Consider the following 17,895-nt stretch of genomic DNA (forward strand, 5'->3'; position numbering starts at 1 on the left):
GGCATCTTCCTCAAGGACCCCAGAATTCCAAATTCAGCCAGCCCAGAGGAAGAGACTCTGGTGTGCTCTCCTCCCATCTAATCATGACAAAAGCACCAACTGAGAGAGCCACACTCAATGAGCCAGGCCCTCTGCTGGAAACGTTACATGCCCTACCTTCTCCTTTAGTACTTACAACCACTCTGCAAGAATGGGAGCTATTATGACTGCCATTTCATAGAAGAAGAAACAGGGGTTCAGAAAGGTCCTTGTTGCGACCAAGGTCACAAAGTCAATAAATGACAAAGTAAAGGCAGAATCCAGGATTTTCTATCTGAAAACCCACTTCATTCTACAAAGCTTTGTCTTGACTTATTCTGTGTCAGCCAGAGGAGCCTGGTCTTCTTTTCCCTGCCTGGCTTTCTAACCTCAGCTCTTTCATTACAACTCCCAGTTGACAGATGGGTCTTGCCCCCAGTACAGGTCCCATGGGTTTCCTGGCTGAAAGGGAGCCTCTGTCATTCCAATAAGCCGAGAACCACCTTTAATAAATTGATCACTAGCTCAGTGTTGCAATCCCCACAAGAGGTAATATTCCTCATTCTTGGGTGTTTTCTGGTGCAATCATGTGAAAAACAAGGGGATTTAGGAGAACAGAAAATTTATTTTTGTATTTTATTTCCTTCTTATTGAATACTAGCCAGAAGATTGATTTTTTTTAAATAAAAACATTAAGAAAATAGAGCTAGGATTTTGATCTGCTAGATAAAATCCCGATAATTTTAGGATAATCATTTAAATCATATTTTTGCTAAAAGCAATTTAAGAAATTGTGAAAACAATTTTGAAATTATGAAGAGGTGAAACATTTAGCATAAAACCCAATAACCCTAAAATACATAGAGTTCATTTTTGTAGGTAAATAGTATCTGTGTCTGTTTATATGTATAATAGCTACATATAGATGTACATATATAGATGCTAGAATTCATATATAGAAAAAATACACCATTAAAAACTTTGCTTCTCTGTTATAGAATTAGAAGTAAATTAATTTTCTTCTCCATACCATTTTTTGTATTCTTTTTCTTATTATTACCATCATCATTATTATTAATACCATTAGGCAATGAGAATGGGTTACTTTTATAGTTGGGAAAAAAAACCTTAGCTATTGAAAGTGTTCAAAACTAAATTAAGATTCAGTTTTAGATTCTATTATCCAGAGAAAACCCATTGAAATTAATGGGTGCAGGAAATCAACATGGCACATGGATACATATGTAACAAACCTGCACATTGTGCACATGTACCCTAAAACCTAAAGTATAATAAAAAAAAAAGAAAAAAAAAAGAAATTATAATAAATCAGATAAGAACAAAGAAAACTTTTAGCAACAACAAGGTAATAGCTGCAATTGTGAAAATGAATTTCACAGCTATGTAGTGTGACAAAGCTGAATTGACTGCACAGAATCACAGCCGTCTGGAGGAGAAGGACTTCTGGGACCCCATGGTCGGGCAGTCTGGGCTAGCCCTGTCCACAGTGGTGAGAGCCATGTGGCTGATGGGCTTGGTTCTATCATTCCCCACACACTCTATACACTTACAGGTGGGCCTCGGGCACCCTCTGGTCCTGGTAGACCTGGCTCTCCTGCTTTGCCCTGAGAGTAAGGAAGAAAAGAAGAGTTTGAGGACAACATTGTAAGAATCTTCCTATTCCTGGCTCTCTGTGTTTCCTGCCATTCTATTCCCACAAGCCAGTCTCTGTTCACCCTGTAAGCCCTTTCCCCTGGCGTCTTGGTCCATCTTAGTATACACAAATCTCCACCATGTATTCAGGCCTATTATATTCCTGGTTTTCCTGGGATGGTGCTGGTTACACAGGTTTCATCTCCAAATTAATTATGCTTAGTGCCCCTTTTCACTATCAGAAGCATCTTAGTGTGGATGAGAAATTATATGGCCATCTTAGTTATAGATGACTTTATGCCCACTTGCAAAAAACATGTCAAGGCCACTATTAACACTTGCACTTTACCGATGGCAACACTGAGGTTCAAAGTTATATTTTTATGAAGGTATTAAATAGCAAAGCCAGGCTGAATTCCAGCTGAGTGCCACACCTAAGCGGATGCTCTTTCCAGGTCAGCTGCAGTACCTACTGGCAGGGCGACCTGTGACGTACACAGCCTTTTCCTCACCCCATCATCTTAAAAGAGCTTGTCAGGACACTCTTGCTATTTAAAATTCTTTACTGCCCACAGCTTGGCATTGCCCTGCACAGAACCAAGCCAGGAACAGAAGACAATAAGAGGCTTGGCAACTCAGGTCCATATAAATTGAAGATGGGGTCAGGGGAAGAATGAGGGGAGGAGGGGCAAAGGAAAGTAGATGAAAGGCTAAGTTTGATGGTGTCAGAAGGGGCAGCATGCTGGGCCTGGAAGACATGCCTGTTCCCAAACCTTCTGTCCACCTCATGTTTACAAGTTATAAACCTTGGAAATCATATGCAGCCCATTATTGAGGAGCAGGGAGAGAAAGGAACATCCTTGGATTTAGGAAAAAAAAAAAACTATAGAAAGAAGGGTGGGGCCTAAAGCCCTGACTTCCAGGTTTGTCTGTTTCTTAGTTTAGCTGTGTGATCTTAAAGTATCATTTCCTTTCTCTGGATCTCTGGATCTGTAAATCTGGGACAGTCCTCCCTTGTAGGTCTTTGTGATAGAGGGTGGACATAGCCTGGCTCCTGCCTCAGAGTCAACTGTGATGGCCATGACTGGCCCAAGGCACCAGCAGAAAAATGAAACAACCAGCAGCTACTGAAGGTTTTCACTATGATGTCACTGATGCCTGACTCTTGTTAACCCTCAGGCAAAACACTGAGGTACACAGAGGTTCAGTCATCTGCTCAAGGTCACACAGCTGGGGTTCTAATCCGGGCATTTTGGTTCCAGAGTCTGCACTTCATCCTACAGTATAATTAATGTTCAAATATCTCTTAATAAAAATTAAGCAACAGGCAACTCAAAAGGCTGTCTATATATCCATCTGTGTATCCATCCATCCACCCATCCATCCATCCATCCATCCATCCATCCATCCATCCATCCATTCAACCATCCATCCATCCATCCATCCATCCATCCATCCATCCATCCATCCTATGTTCTATTTATCTGGCTGGTCTGTCTATCCATTTGTGCTCCTCCCATATACAAATTTTCAATGAGCAAGTCAACTTGAAGAGGGGCCACCTAGTACCTGTAGCAGATGCTGCCATTTTCCAACCACATCCCCTGGGGCCCACCCAGGGAGGTGTCTGCCTCCTTGTGGAGCAGTTCCTGCACAGGTTGAAGGGTGGACGTAGAATGAAGATGTTCCCTGACCCTAGGGGGTACTTGACTTTGAGGTGTGGAAGGGCCAAGTGCAGGGGAGTCAATGCCTCCAGAAGCAGTCAGAGGATTGCCAGTGAGGCTGGACCCCAGCCTGGAGTCACCAGTTGCCAGCCTGCCTTTCCTTCTTTCTCTGTTCCATTCCCTTCCTCCCTCCCTCACTGGTTCAGGGGATCACCTCCTAAATACTCTACCTGCATCAAAATAGGCATTGAGTAAACAGACTGAATGAAGCCCAGTGTCCTCAGTTATTCTGAATTATAAATGACAGCCTCTCAGCATAATACATGTTCTGCAGAAAGGTCAATGCACTGCTCTGCAGCAGCCAATTCCGGGGTCAGCCTGCAGGAGGGTGAGTCCTAGATGCTTCATTTACCAGCTCTATGCCCTTGATCAAGCTATCATCCTCTTTGTGCCTTAGTTTCCTCATCTGGGAGAAATAATGGTACCCATAGCCCATAAGGTTCTTCTGGGGACTACAGTGGAAAAATGTAATGAAGAGCTCAGTGCCCCGCCCTGGGCACACACGCAGTTGCTGTCAGCCACAGTGTGATATGTGTGCTTCTCTCTACCCTTGCCACGTTTTTGCCCAGGCTGAATGCCATTTGCCCATCATGGGCAGCTCTGCTGGGTGTCAGTCCACAGCAGCTCATCGAGACTTTTCAATTTGCTCAGTTGGTAAAAGCTCTTTCTTTTGCTCTCAGCAATGAATTTTGGTTTCAGCATCTGGCAAACAGTGTAAAATGATAAAGAAGGTGCTTCCAGCAAGTTGCGTAAGATTCAGAATGAGTCATAATAGTTTATGACCAAACAAATTAAATGGAACATAAACCTCGCTGTAGAAACTTTCATGTAATTCCACTTAGTGGTTCTAAAGGCTCTGCCATTCTAGCCTCACCAGGAGCTACAACTAGGAAAGTTGGGAAAAGTAGCTTACTAAAATAATTGATAGTTAGATAAGCCTGATGCATTTAACACATTTTCTTCATTATATGATTACCCAGCAATTCTGGCAAGTTGGTGTATTATTCTCATTCTATTTCAAAGGAAACTGAAGCTCATAGATGCTTTCTGACTCACCCAGATCACAAAACCTGGTAAGGAGTGGGGCCGGAATCCAAAGCAAGCTTTTATTGCTATTGTTATTATTGTTGTTGTTGTAATTTTGGCATAAAATATTTTTATTTAATCACTATATTTTAAATTTAATTTTATCAATAAGTAATGCATACTTATGGCTCCAAAAATTAAGACGATAACAGTATAATAAAATACCATGGAATAGCAAGTTGTCTTCCTACTGCTATGTCCCCTTGTCTGACAATCATCTTCCCATGGACAGGAACTACTTTTATGAGGGTTTTATGGAGTCTTCCAGAGTTCCTTTAGATAAACACTAGAAAAAGATGGGCCCACAACTATTTTTACACAAAATAGGACAGACTATATATGTTGTTTTACTCTTTGCTTTTCTACTTCACAATCTATCTAGGAGCAGTCCTGCATCAGGATCTAGAGAACATCCTCATTCATTCTGACAGGTCTTGGTATTCTACGGGGTGGACAGCTCATCATTTAACTAGTTTAACTAGTCTCATACTGGTGGGCATTTGGAGAACCCAAGTCTCTAAACCACTGATGCCATCCTTCATCTTGCCCTTGGTGTAGTGTCTGTGAAAGGGCTTTGGGAAGACCTAAGAGCTGCTAGGAACCGATGAATCATCATGATGAATCTCTGATCCATAGGCAAGAAGCACTGACCAAACTCAGTGAGCACAGCTTTGAAGTCACAGATACGGGTCTTTGAAAATCCCTGCATGTTCCCAACTAACAGCTACTGGGGCCACAGAGACATTCTCACTAGCACTTGGTCCATCTCATTGTGTGCCCCTGGACAGCTGACATTAAACAAAACCAAAACCAAAACCAAAATGAGAAAACTCTATGCCAGAGTTACAAGTATGTGTATATATATATATTTATATGTGTGTGTGTGTGTGTGTGTGTGTAATCCCACAATGTCTGGAGCTAGCAGGTGCCACTTAGGTTTTACTAGGTATCCTGTTCTCACCAGATATCAGATTTCTCCTCCAGGCCATGCTCATCTACTTCAGCTTCCTCTATTATATCAATAGGACTGAGGCTACAGGGGGCAGTAAACCAAAATGTGGAGCAGGGACAGGAGCTCTGGGCTCAGGTTCAGATTCTGTCACCAGCCCATCATGTGACTTTGGGGCCATGATTTCACCTCCCCGAGGCCCAGGTTTCTTCTGCTTTAAAATAGGGACAGCAGTGGTTACCGTGCAGGGTTGTCGGAGTATGTAAATGAAATACTGCATAGAAAATGCCTATCTTCGAGCCTGGTTCAAAATAGCTCCTCACACAAAGTAGTTGTTATTGATACGTAATAGATTTGGCATGTGATATAATAGGAAGTTTAGAGTCCTTTACCGGCTCTCCAGGGGGACCTGGCTTTCCATCTCTGCCCTCTTTGCCTTCTTCTCCCTGCAAGAGAAACTCAAATTGGTTATCAGGTCAAAGAAGATTTGAGGGGATGGAAAGACAAAGGCAGTTTCAGCATGTCTTTCTGCCCAGCTTCCAGCAGTTGCATTCACAGTTGGCCACTAAGGCAGCGTCTCAACAGACAGAATTGTTCTGATTTCCTGGTTTCTTTCTCAACACCAAGATTCTGGCTGTGGATCTCTGACTTGAAGTATCTGGCACATAGTGGGAAAGCAATACATTTTGCAATAGCGTTATTATTATTATTGCTATTGACCTAAAGAAGCCTCTCCTGGGCATTTTCATGAAGTCAAGTTTAGAACATGAGGGCCTGGTGTCTGGGCCTCTTGGGTGAGCACAGTGATGGGTGAGGGGGGAATATGGATGCCAACGATGATAATGAGGATGTTCAATAACATGCAGGAAGGTACTCAGCATGGTTCACCATTGAGCACAGGAGGGGCTCAGTGAATGGCAGCAAGGAGCACGTTTGGGTCACAGAAAGGCTATAAGCATTGTTCACTTCTGTCCTTGAAGTGGAAACAGATTGATAAAGAAACAGAGAACAAAGCTGGGGTCATTCACAAGGTGCCAGGGAAGTAACAGGGCCCAGTATTTGGCTTAAGCCTAAGGACAACAGTGAGCAGAGGGAAGTAACATGATCAGATTTCCATTGGAAGGAAAGAAAGGAGGAGGGAGGAAGGAGGGAAGGAGGGAGAAATGGATATTATTAAGAAAATAGCATAATCATATGTAAGGTTGCATCTCTCTTCTCCGGTACTCTAGAACTTTGATAAGGGGTTAACACAAAATCCAAATTGGAATTTCCTCTCCTTAGCTTTACCATTGCTAAAATTAAATCAGTACATATTTCCTAGCTGCTATGACATCCTAGTCTCCAGAGTTGCAGTTCATACCAACATCCCAGCATGTCACTTCAGATCCGTGTGCCCTGGAGAGGTTACTTAACCTCCAGGCTGCAGTTACAGATAGGACTGTCAGTGATGCCCAGGAAATGCCTTCTTGGTCAATGGCAGTACATATCAGATATTGCAGGAGAAAGAGCTCTAAGAAGCGATTCATTCATCCACATGTTTCTTTTGTCAATATTTGCTGTGTGCTCACTATGTGTGGGGACTCAAGGCTAAACAGAAGCAGATGTAGTTCCAGCTCACGCAGAACCTACAGCACAGAATATAACCCCATGATTAATTACTAGGCATGCTTCAATGTTACGTCCTCAGATCTAACAAACAGAGTTGTTTGTTGAATGAGTGATTTAACCAGACCAATGAATAATGGAGAATTAATCAATCCATTACACCAATAGAAATGCGATCACCAGATGAGATAAGCACTCCGAAGAAAAGGAAGAGCGAACCTCTCCTAGCCTGGTGGGGAGCAGGGAAGGAAGTGATAGCTGGGATGGGATGGGGAAGATCGAAGGCATCTACTAGCTAAAGAAGGGAAGAGGCATCCTGGCAGCCTGGGAAGGGGTGTAGAGTGTGACAGGAGAGCATTCAGTGCATTCTGGGAATCAAAAAAAATCCAGTGTGGCTGGAACAAAAGAAGGCACAGTGGAGAGCGGGGTTGGGGGACTGTAGACAGTAAGTGCTACAGCAGCAGGCAGAGGTCAAAGAGCCACAGAAGAATTCACTCTCAGTGCAGAAGGCAGTGCGTGGCCTTTGTGGAGGAATTTATTACAAATGCCTTGAACAGCTTGACTCTAATGAGAAGGATATTAAATTGAAAAGTTCAGGACAACATCTTTGGAAAGCAATTTTGCAGTATGTATCAAGAACCTTAGATGTTTCTCTACTCTGGCAAGCCAATCACATTTTGGAGGATCATCATAAAGAAATTTTTAAAATGATACCATACAAAATTGTCCATGGTAGTTGCTTTTTAAAATAATTGTGAAGTTTATGAGGCAACTGAGAAATGATCATATATATTATGGTGCATCCATTGTATATATTAAATGTAAAGTTTATGAACATTTAACACTAATATGGGAAATGGAAAATGTTTACATTATCACAAATAGTTAACACAGTTATATGTGTGTGTGTGTTTTGTTTTAACAATATAAACATATATATACATGTATACCTACATATATATTTAGAGAGAAAAAAATTACTATTTAAACAAATAAGAAACAACCAATATATGCCTAAAAGAAGCCCAAGATTAAGACTGATTCTACCCAAATTTTAGTTGGCTTCGACTGATAAACAAGTTAGTGATTATTTTATTTCTAATTTTCTACAACACTCAAAATTCTAGTGGCCAGGCCTTGTTTTGACAGTGGAATATATTTTTGTTTCTTTGATTTTATAAAGAGAAACTAGGTTGTTTCTGTTTGTTTGTTTGTTTATTTTTATAAAAGCCACTTACTGGGATTCCGGGTAATCCAGATAGGCCTTGGGGGCCAGGAGGGCCTTCTTTCCCCTAAAAGATCCAAGACATAAAAACACCATGAAACCTTTGCTGGCTTTTCTGGAAGTAAATGACTTCACACGGAACGGCATTCATGTGTTGGGGGAGTGAGTGTTTGGTGAGAAACAAGGGGTGCTTCTATATCAGCCTCATGGCTTTCTGAGCTGTTTCCCCCAAGGCGGTGAGGTTCCCTGGGGCTGAGCATAGTCACCCTTGTTGGTACACACACTGGGGCTCATTCTGGCCATATTATTAATACATAGGCTCAGGGAAAACTGAATATTGGAATGCCAGTAGGAAGAAGCTATTGGGGTTCTAGTATCCACAAGACCTGGGTCCAGATCCAACTCTGTATTTACCCCCAGACTTCCTGAAATTCACATTCTCTACGCATACAGCACATACCTCAGGACCTTGAGGTGTTGTGCATGCAGGACTGTACACAAGTGGGGAGCTGACCAGAGCATGCATAGAGGATGGTTTATTATTTTCATCATTTTTTCCAGAGCCTCTTATATGTTTTACCTATAATTGCTTTACTATCTCTTTCCTTGTATTTGAAAAACTGTTGTACCAAATTTCATTAATTAATATTTTTTTCCCATTTTATTCATCAAAGACTTACATAAGTATCAATCAGGGCTCATAAATCAGCATTATCTAACCAGTACCCTAATTCCTGTCATGGTATTATCATATCACCCTGTGTCTTTACCATGAGTATTTAGAGCTGACAAATTTATAATCTCCTACTAGTGTTTATTGGGAGATAAGACACGGGTGCCAGGTTTTACATTCTAATTCACATGCCACACAAAATGAGGTATTCTTAAGGTTTAGGCAATGCACAATAATAACCAGGATAAAACAAAATATTCAACCCTCCCCACATCACAGCACCTAAAAACACATAAGAAAATTAAGTGGATATTTTTGTTCAACCCAAGACAAAGATGGAGTTATTATTAGAGATTTTTAATTATTGATAATGGAGCTTCCTGGGTTCCTTCCTGGATGTTTATTTTTCAAATTCCCTAGTGTAGAAACACCAGTGATCTTGGACTGCAGTCAGCAAACTCCAGGCCAAATTTGCTAAATGAAGTTTTATCAGAACACAGTCACACCCATTGGTTTGCATGTTGTCTACGGCTGATTTTGCATTAAATGTTTGCTAATTGGTTCTTTATGGAAAAAGTTTGCCAAGTACTATATTAGACCATTCTCTTTAAACTCAGGTGAGGAAGGCATGGTCCCATAATAAGAATGTGGCAGATCCAGGAAAGAACTCTACCTCTGACTCCCTGTTCAGTCCTCTTGCAATCACCAGACTTTTATTTATTTAGAAACCAATTCCACTGGCAGAGAGGCTGAAACTTAAAACATGGTAGACTCTTAACCAACTTGCACTTGACCAACCCCCCATTATAAACCAGCCTCCCCATCCTCTCCAAAAACCCATGCCTGGTCACAACACTACAGTACACTCTTGTCTGCAGTACACCCTTGCTTTACTGTTCCTACCGGATGAGTTGAAGGCTTGCAAGGAGTCAGTATGCTTGTTCCTAAGCCTGTTTGCATCAATTATTTGCTATGAAAGTCACACAATTTAATTGTTGATTCAACAATCCAGTAAAATTTAGGTGGAAAAAATAATACACTTTTTATGAAAGTTAAGTTAGGGTTTTGAAGACACTGACCAAAAGTGAGTCATTCACCACTCACCATCTAAATCGATATAGCTATAAGATACCTACAAAAGGTTAGGAAAAAAAAATCCTAACAATCTAGAACTCTACATTCATATTTTTACACATATGTTGTCATATTTTCAAACCACTTTTCAAAAAAGTAACAAAAACTGATCAGTGGATGTTCTTTTTACATGACTGATGACAAAGGACTCCATTCATTACCAAAAATCAAAGTAAAGGGCTTTATTTTGTGTCAAAAAGCCTGCCAAACAGTTTGTCTTTTAATTCAAAATATAACAGAACTAAGGTTTGTATGTATCTTTTTATTATAATTTTGCCCCCATTTAACTTTTAAAAAATACTTCTATTGGCTGGGCACTGTGGCTCATGCCTGTAATCCTAGCACTTTGGGAGGCCAAGGCAGGAGGATCACTTCAGATCAAGAGTTCAAGATCAGCCTGGCCCACATGGTGAAACCCCGTCTCTACTAAAAATACAAAAATTAGTTGGAAATCGCTTGAACCCAGCAGATGGAGGTTGCAGTGAGCCAAGATCGTGCCACTGCACTCCAGCCTTGGCAACAAGAGTGAGACTGTCTCAAAAAAAAAAAAAAAGAAAAAAAATTACTTCTATTTTGTAACTACCAGTGCTCACTGGACAAAGAAAACTTCCACTATATTCTGGTTTGATGGTTATGGCAAAGTTTCAGCACCACGGACAGCTTCAAGTGCTACCATAGCTTGAGGAGTGGTCCCATGATAGAATCAAAGTCTTATTTAGTACAGTTTAATTCCTAAGAATGTGGTAGTTTTATATCCTAGATCCACATCTTTTTTTTTTTCCTTTTTTTTTGAGACAGAGTCTCGTTCTGCTGCCCAGGCTGGAGTGCAGTGGAGCAATCTCGGCTTACTGCAACCTCCGCCTCCCGGGTTCAAGCAATTCTCCTGCCTCACTTTCCCGAGTAGCTGGGACTACAGGCACATGTCACCACACCCAGCTAATTTTTTGTATTTTTAGTAGAGACAGCATTTCACTGTGTTAGCCAGGATGGTCTCGATCTCCTGACCTGGTGATCTGCCCCCCTTGGTCTCCCAAAGTGCTGTGATTACAGGCGTGAACCACCGTGCCCGGCCCTGGATCCACATCTTATTCTCTTCAGGCAAACAATCCATTAGTTTTTATCAGGGAAATCATTTGCGTATGGAGTCTCACTCTGTCGCCCAGGCTGGAGTGCAGTGGTGCGATCTCAGTTCCCTGCAGTCTCTGCCTCTCAGGTTCAAGCGATTCTCCTGCTTCAGCCTCCCAAGTAGGTGCGATTACAGGCATATGCCACTGTGCGAGACTAATTTTTGTATTTTTAGTAGAGGGGTTTCATCATGTTGCCTAGGCTAGTCTGAAACTCCTGACCTCAGGTGATCTCCCCACCTTGGCCTCCCAAAGTCCTGGAATTACAGGCATGAGCCACTGTGAGCGGCCCAGTATATTTTATATTTTATTCATCCTGGGACTTCTAGATGGGTGGCTTCAAAAGGATTAACCAGATGAGGATCCTAAACAGAAACATGTGGCTGTGATTTTTCAGACTCAACATCCCTCTGGCTGCCTGGACCACCCACATGGTAGGTCAATGTGGAATACCAGAAGGAGTACTGAACTGAGAAATCTCAAATTGACTTAACTCCCAACTTGGACACTAATTTCCTGTATGACTTTGACCAAGTGACATAATCCCATGGGACTCTGATCTCCTCCTTTGACATGGAGGAAGTCTTATTAAGTAATAATGCCCTTTGCACATGCCCTTTGCACAGAACTCCAGAGATACCAGGGTAGGGCTGGCCTGCTTGCTAGCTGGCCTTGGAATATGATGGTGAGATTCCTGTGGCCTAGGGATTGTGCCTGGCTCTGACATTCCCTCACTGTGTGACCCTGAACTGGCCATTTCACTTCTCCAATCCCCACTTTCCTTATTTATAAATGGGGGTAATGATTCATGGCCTTTCTAACTTACAGGGCTAAAGTCAGAGGAGCTGTCAGATGAGATAAGGAATATTTATGTACCATATAATCATTTACATGCCATGCATGTATTGGCTACTAATATAATACCTACTAAACTGTGGTTCACCCTTTATGGCATTGAAACCAAGAGTGGTTCTGGCAGCTTCAAGAAATGAAATCTGGATTTCAAGATAAAAGCCTTCAGTTCAAATGCAACTCCACTGGTTGTGGTTTGGGATCCTGGACTAGTGACTTCTTTTTAATTCCACTCTCTTCTTTTGAACAGTTGGGATAACAATAGCTGCCTCTTGTCTGACATTCCCCTGGTGCACACCATAGTCCTAGGTGAGTTAGCGCTGCGCCTTTCCACTTCCCTGCACCTGCTCAAAATAAAAACCACGCTGACAAGTAATTGAGATATGGGGCCTAAATCTAGGACTTATTTGCACTGATGGTTGTAAACTGAATTCTGGAATCACAGATTTTCATATCATTTCAACCAAACCTTTACTTTAGCAGCAAAGTAACCAGGGGTCCAACAGAAAGCAAACCCTCCTGCAGTTTCATTGCAAGACTTGTAGTGAACAGAAACTCAAAAATATGTGAGCCACAGGAGGAACACATGACCAGAGCAGGATTGGTAAACACTTGGGGTTCCAGAATGCTAAAGACAGACTAAAAACAGATCCCATTCCTTGAGGAACTTACAGGTGACCCTTGGATTCCTGGTGGTCCAGCAGCTCCCGCAATTCCATCTGCCCCCTAAAAAAGACAAGGCAGAAAGCTAGTTTCTTCTGCATCTAGACAGAGGTCATTAGCATCCTCTGCTTTGAATACAAAGCAATTGATATGGTTGGTTATTTGTCCCCTCCAAATCTCATGTTGAAATGTGATTCCCAATATTGTAGGTGGGCCCTGGTGGGAGGTGACTGAATCATGGGGACAGATCTCTCATGAATGGTTTAGCACAATCCCCTTGGTGATAAGTGAGCCTCCACTCAGTTCATGCAAGATCTGGTTGTTTAAAAGTCTAGGACCTCCCCACCCTTACTCTCTGGCTTCTGCTCTTGCCACGTGACACACCTGGCCTTCCTCTATGATGGCAAGTTCCCTGAGGTCTCATCAGAAGTCAAGCAGATGCTGGTACTATGCTTGTACAGTCTACAGAACTGAGCCAATAAAACCTCTTTTCTTCATAAATTATTCAACCTCAGGTATTTCTTTGTAGCAATGTAAGAACATCCTAATATAGCAACACACAGATCTTACATTCTGTGCCCCTTCCTAGCTTCCTGAACCATAAATATTTTAAGCGTGCTTCTGCCTCTTCATCAAGCTGAGCTATTCTCTGGGAATACAAGATATTCAAAGAACAGCATCCACATTTTAGGAAGGGCCAATGCATTAGCCAGGCAGTCACCCATTTGAAAACAGTAAATGAACTCACTTCAGGATGGGCATTTTCAGCTAATATCAGGGAACATTTCAGGACAAAAAGTAATAAATGGACAACTAGATTTCTCTTCCAGGAGATTAGGAAGGCAATTGCTGTGTCAACTCAAGGGTGAAGAGATGCACAGATGGATGAATGGAATAAGACCTCTATGCAGCTGAGCAAGCAGCTCAAAGTGAGCTCCAGGCACACTTTTGCTGGGGACTCTTGCATACGCTGTTTCTTCCCCCTCCATTCTAGTCCCCCACATATGCACAGGCCTCATACCTTCCCATCCTGCAAGTCTTAGCTCAGATATCAGCTTCTCAGTGAAAGGTTTTCTCCCTAGCAGACCCAAAATTGAAAGACCTACCCTTCATCATCCCTGCCCTGGGGAGGTTCCTTTTCTGTCTACCTTCCTCCATAGCATCTGCAAACATCTGACATGTTAGTGTTTATTGATTTCTTATTTATTTAGTGTTTCTCATTGGAACACTAAATTTAGTTCCTCATTGGAACTAAAACAGTACCTGGGATATAGTAAATAATCAATATTCTTGAATAAATGAGTGAATTAGAAGTTGAACTGACTGGGTTATGAAGGCAGCAGTTCTTTAGACAAATTCACACATGTGCCTCTTACTAGCTTTGGTTGAGTCATGTAACATCTCTAAGCTTTAGTTTCCTTCACAGTGAAAGGCTGGAAATTGCAGATGCCATTAGGAAGGGGAGGAGTAATGTGGCAACGCTTACAAGGTGCCAGGCACAGAAGAGAGGGTATTGGTTAAGAGTGCAGCCTCTTAGAGTCAGAGGTCCTGAGCCCATATCCCATTTCTCCACTGAACAGATGTATAAGCCTAGGAAAGTTACTTGACCCCTCTGTATTTCAGTTCGTTTGTAAAATGAAGGAAAAGAACAGCACTTATTTTATGTGGGTTGTTGAGAGAATGGAATTCATGACACATAAGGAGTTAGCACCAGAGAAATGCTAAAAGCTGTCCAATAGGGACCTTCCATGAATATAAGTGTCTATTGTCCACCCCAAGACAAGGAATCCTGCAGATATTAACTAAATATAAAAGCATAAATAAGCAAGTTCCCACAGTACTCTATTGATGTCTTTCCAGCAGCCTTTACTTAATTGTTGCATACTTTTATCGAGTGCCTAAATTGTACTAGGTACGAGCCAAATTTTAGAGATATAAAAATGACTACATCATGGTCTTGGACCTCAAGGAAATTTGATATAGCTGTAGAAGACCTGTCTTATTTTCCATGTAGGACAAACTTTTGGGGCAGGGTGCAATTGGATTTGTCTCTACCGCTTCTACTAGGTAGGGACCCAGTAAATGTACATGAAATAAAGGGATAATGATAATATTTTAACAAGTAGCCTAAGGTTCATGCTTTAATTCAATATCTAGTCCAAAGCTAATATAACAAATCTAGATTTTTCTGCATAACTTTGACAAAAAGCTTCCGGCATCCTAGAGTCTGGAATCTTGCCAAGTTGGAAAAAAATTCCCTACTGCATATGGGGATGGGGTAAGGGTTTTATCTGGGATAAGGATGCTGACTGAGCACCAGAAAATAAACACTAAAAGAAAGAGCTTTGTCAGCTCGCTACCCATATCCCTGTGTATTTCCAACAGGGCCTGACAATTAATAAGCACTTGAAAACAAGCAACAACAAAGAGCAAAACTAAAACAATGCACACATGACCAGAAAGGTTAATTTTCTGCTGTGGAGTTGCTTCTGCATGATTGGCTGCTGAACCTAAACAGGCAGCTGCCTCAGCATCCATTCTCACAGGCTATTCACAGTACAAGGCACGACACAAAATAGAAGCTCAATAAACATCTGCCAAGTGAATTGAAAGCATTAATCAGCTGGAGACAGACAAGCTGGCTTCTGATTGTGATTGTTTCTGGGCCTCTGAAACATCATCTAGCATGAGAATAATAAGCCAGGAGTCATTTCCTACAGCAGTCATAGAGTTCTAACTTATTGCAGTTTCCAGTGAGAACAGATCAGGGTTTTGGTTTCATTGGGAACATGTTATGGGGTTTGGAACTACCAGGGTGGAGTGGGGATGAGGCTGTAATCCATTATTCATTTTCTGAGACCCTCAGCTGTGAAGGCGCACAGTGTCACTAAGGAAGCTAATGTCTTCATAATATAAAATTATTCATGAATAAACTATTTTTTAAGTAAAATTAGTTACCTCTCAAATGCCCCTCTTTGCTTAACACTAACACCTCTTCCTACTACTAATTGTATCAGCATCATTATCGGTTTCTCTTTTTGCTGATTGTCAGATGCTACAAAATCCAATAATATGCAAACACAGTGCAAAGCAATTACTAAGTGAAATTATAAAACTTGAAAGAATTGTAGAATTTTGTGAAGTTAAACGATAGCAAACTGATAAATTCCCTACAATATCCTTCACAAATGTGCACATGGCAGAGTTGGGCCAGGTAAGATGTGAGGCTGAGAAATTAAAAATAATATTAACATCAAAGGCACTTGGGAGGAAAATGTGTTGAATATTAAAGACTTAAAGTAGGCTTTCTGGGAAACTGAATAGTGCTTTTGTAGATAATTTACCTTTTTGTGAGTTTGCTCTAAAAGTCAACATGAAGTGAAAGATGCCATATCAGGCCTTCATCTGATTTTATTGAAAATATACACTTAAAACAACTTAATTTACTCTATTAATTAACACACAGTTACAACTAGAAGTCGCGTTGTTTAAAAAGATGACAAAGCAAGCTTAATTTCATATATTTTAAATTTATACTCCTAACTGAACCTCTTTTCACTATACTTTCAAACAGGGTATTTCCTATTTGAAGGGGGATCCTTTTCAGTGGTCTTTCAGTCATTCCAGAAATCCTCTCCTTGCAAGGTCTGGGACAAGGGTCTCATGCGGAACCCACGGGAAATCCCAGAGGACTGATGCTGGGCTTGGCAGGAACACTAATTTCCAGTGCCTGTTGCCATGGCTACCCATGATGGATATGTGGGCTGCAACAGCAGTGGACTCTGATCAGAGAAGGAACATGACTAATCTATGGGCAGCCTACACTGAAGGGAGAGGGAAATGGTGAGGAGGGCACCAGTCAGTGTCAAGGCTACAGCTACTGTAAAAGCAGAGAGAACATTTGCTCAGGAGGCCCAGTGGAGATCATTGAGATAATATCAAGACAGGCTCCCCATAACATCGGGAAAGCTGCTTACAATTTCTCATTTTCTACCTTCTTTGCTTGACATCATAACCTTGAAATACTAGCTTCCTACCCACCACAGCTCAATTTGAAAAAAGAAGAAGTAAGTCTGTCTGTTTTTGCCAATGTCCCCCAGTCCCAACATCACTCTAATTGCATGGTCCATCAAGCCTACTCCAGACCCACTGCACTTTCCCCCACATGCCTGTGGGACTTGCATTTTTAGGTCAACTCTGTCACCTTTTGGGTATTGGCCCATCCCTTAAAATGAGAGACATGCTCAGTGTCATACCATGCCTGGTGAGTACAGATGTGCATTCAAATGTCAAGGCCAAAAGAGGAGGGGATTAAAGATGATTACTTACTGGTGGCCCAGGGTTCCCTGGGGGCCCCATGAAACCTGGAACTCCAGGATGACCCTAGGAAAACACAAGATGCAATTCTTTAAAATGACTCAAAAAATACTTTTTACTTTGTGTGAATATCAAATTTCAGGAATTAATACAGAATCCACTTTCCAACCCTACTAACAATTTTGCTTAAAGACACTGACAATAAAAGGGACCTCTTTTTATATATCTCAATAATACCTGACAACATTTATAAAAACAAACACGTCCTGAAAGTGGATTTGCTTCAAAATAATGTGTGGGCAGGGGGTGTGGAGAAATGGTTGAGGATATAAATGAAAACAAGAGGGGCCATAATAATTGAAAGCTGTTGTGGTTAGGTGCAGGGTACATAAAGGTTCATTTTATTACAGTCTTTATTCTTTAGACATGCTTGAAGTGTTTCATAATAAAAACATAAAAAACAAATGCACACAAACGCAATGTACACAAAGGAAATGGTTAGGTTAACTGAATTACGGCCTCCATATTCTGGCAATATTACAGTTATTTTAAGCAAGAGATTTGTTTCTCCATGTGTAGAGGAGTCTATTGCATATTATAGAATGAGCTGAAAAAGTTATAGAACAAAGCCTGGAATCTAACACTTAGTCTTGTACAACAATGTTATGAAATCAAACAAACCACCAAGAAAGAAATGATTTCTCTGCCCTCCACCTCCAAGCCTTACCACCGAAACCACAGGCTACACCATTCAATGTAGAGTACATTGCCTTTGATAAGTCATTCTTATAAGAATAATCCAAACACATTTTGTTTTTCCAAATACAGAAGAGATTTTAGCCAAGGAGCTCATTCAGACTTCGAGCACAGCT

The 17,895-nt window shown here is 41.3% G+C and overlaps 1 protein-coding gene across 2 annotated transcripts in view; it reads right to left on the reverse strand.

Moving 5' to 3' along the window:
- Positions 1 to 17,895, reverse strand: part of COL22A1 (collagen type XXII alpha 1 chain) — a 327,746-nt gene that overhangs the window by 29,188 nt on the left and 280,663 nt on the right. For both annotated transcript variants that reach the window (XM_030795302.1, XM_030795301.1), the window contains 5 exons: positions 17,036 to 17,089; positions 12,716 to 12,769; positions 8,274 to 8,327; positions 5,823 to 5,876; positions 1,590 to 1,643 (listed from right to left, as the gene is read on the reverse strand). In XM_030795302.1, the coding sequence (XP_030651162.1) occupies positions 1,590 to 1,643; positions 5,823 to 5,876; positions 8,274 to 8,327; positions 12,716 to 12,769; positions 17,036 to 17,089 (270 nt within the window). The remainder of the gene's footprint in view (positions 1 to 1,589; positions 1,644 to 5,822; positions 5,877 to 8,273; positions 8,328 to 12,715; positions 12,770 to 17,035; positions 17,090 to 17,895) is intronic.

This window comes from Nomascus leucogenys, chromosome 16 (assembly GCF_006542625.1).
Source record: "Nomascus leucogenys isolate Asia chromosome 16, Asia_NLE_v1, whole genome shotgun sequence".
Taxonomy (NCBI): Eukaryota; Metazoa; Chordata; class Mammalia; order Primates; family Hylobatidae; genus Nomascus; species Nomascus leucogenys.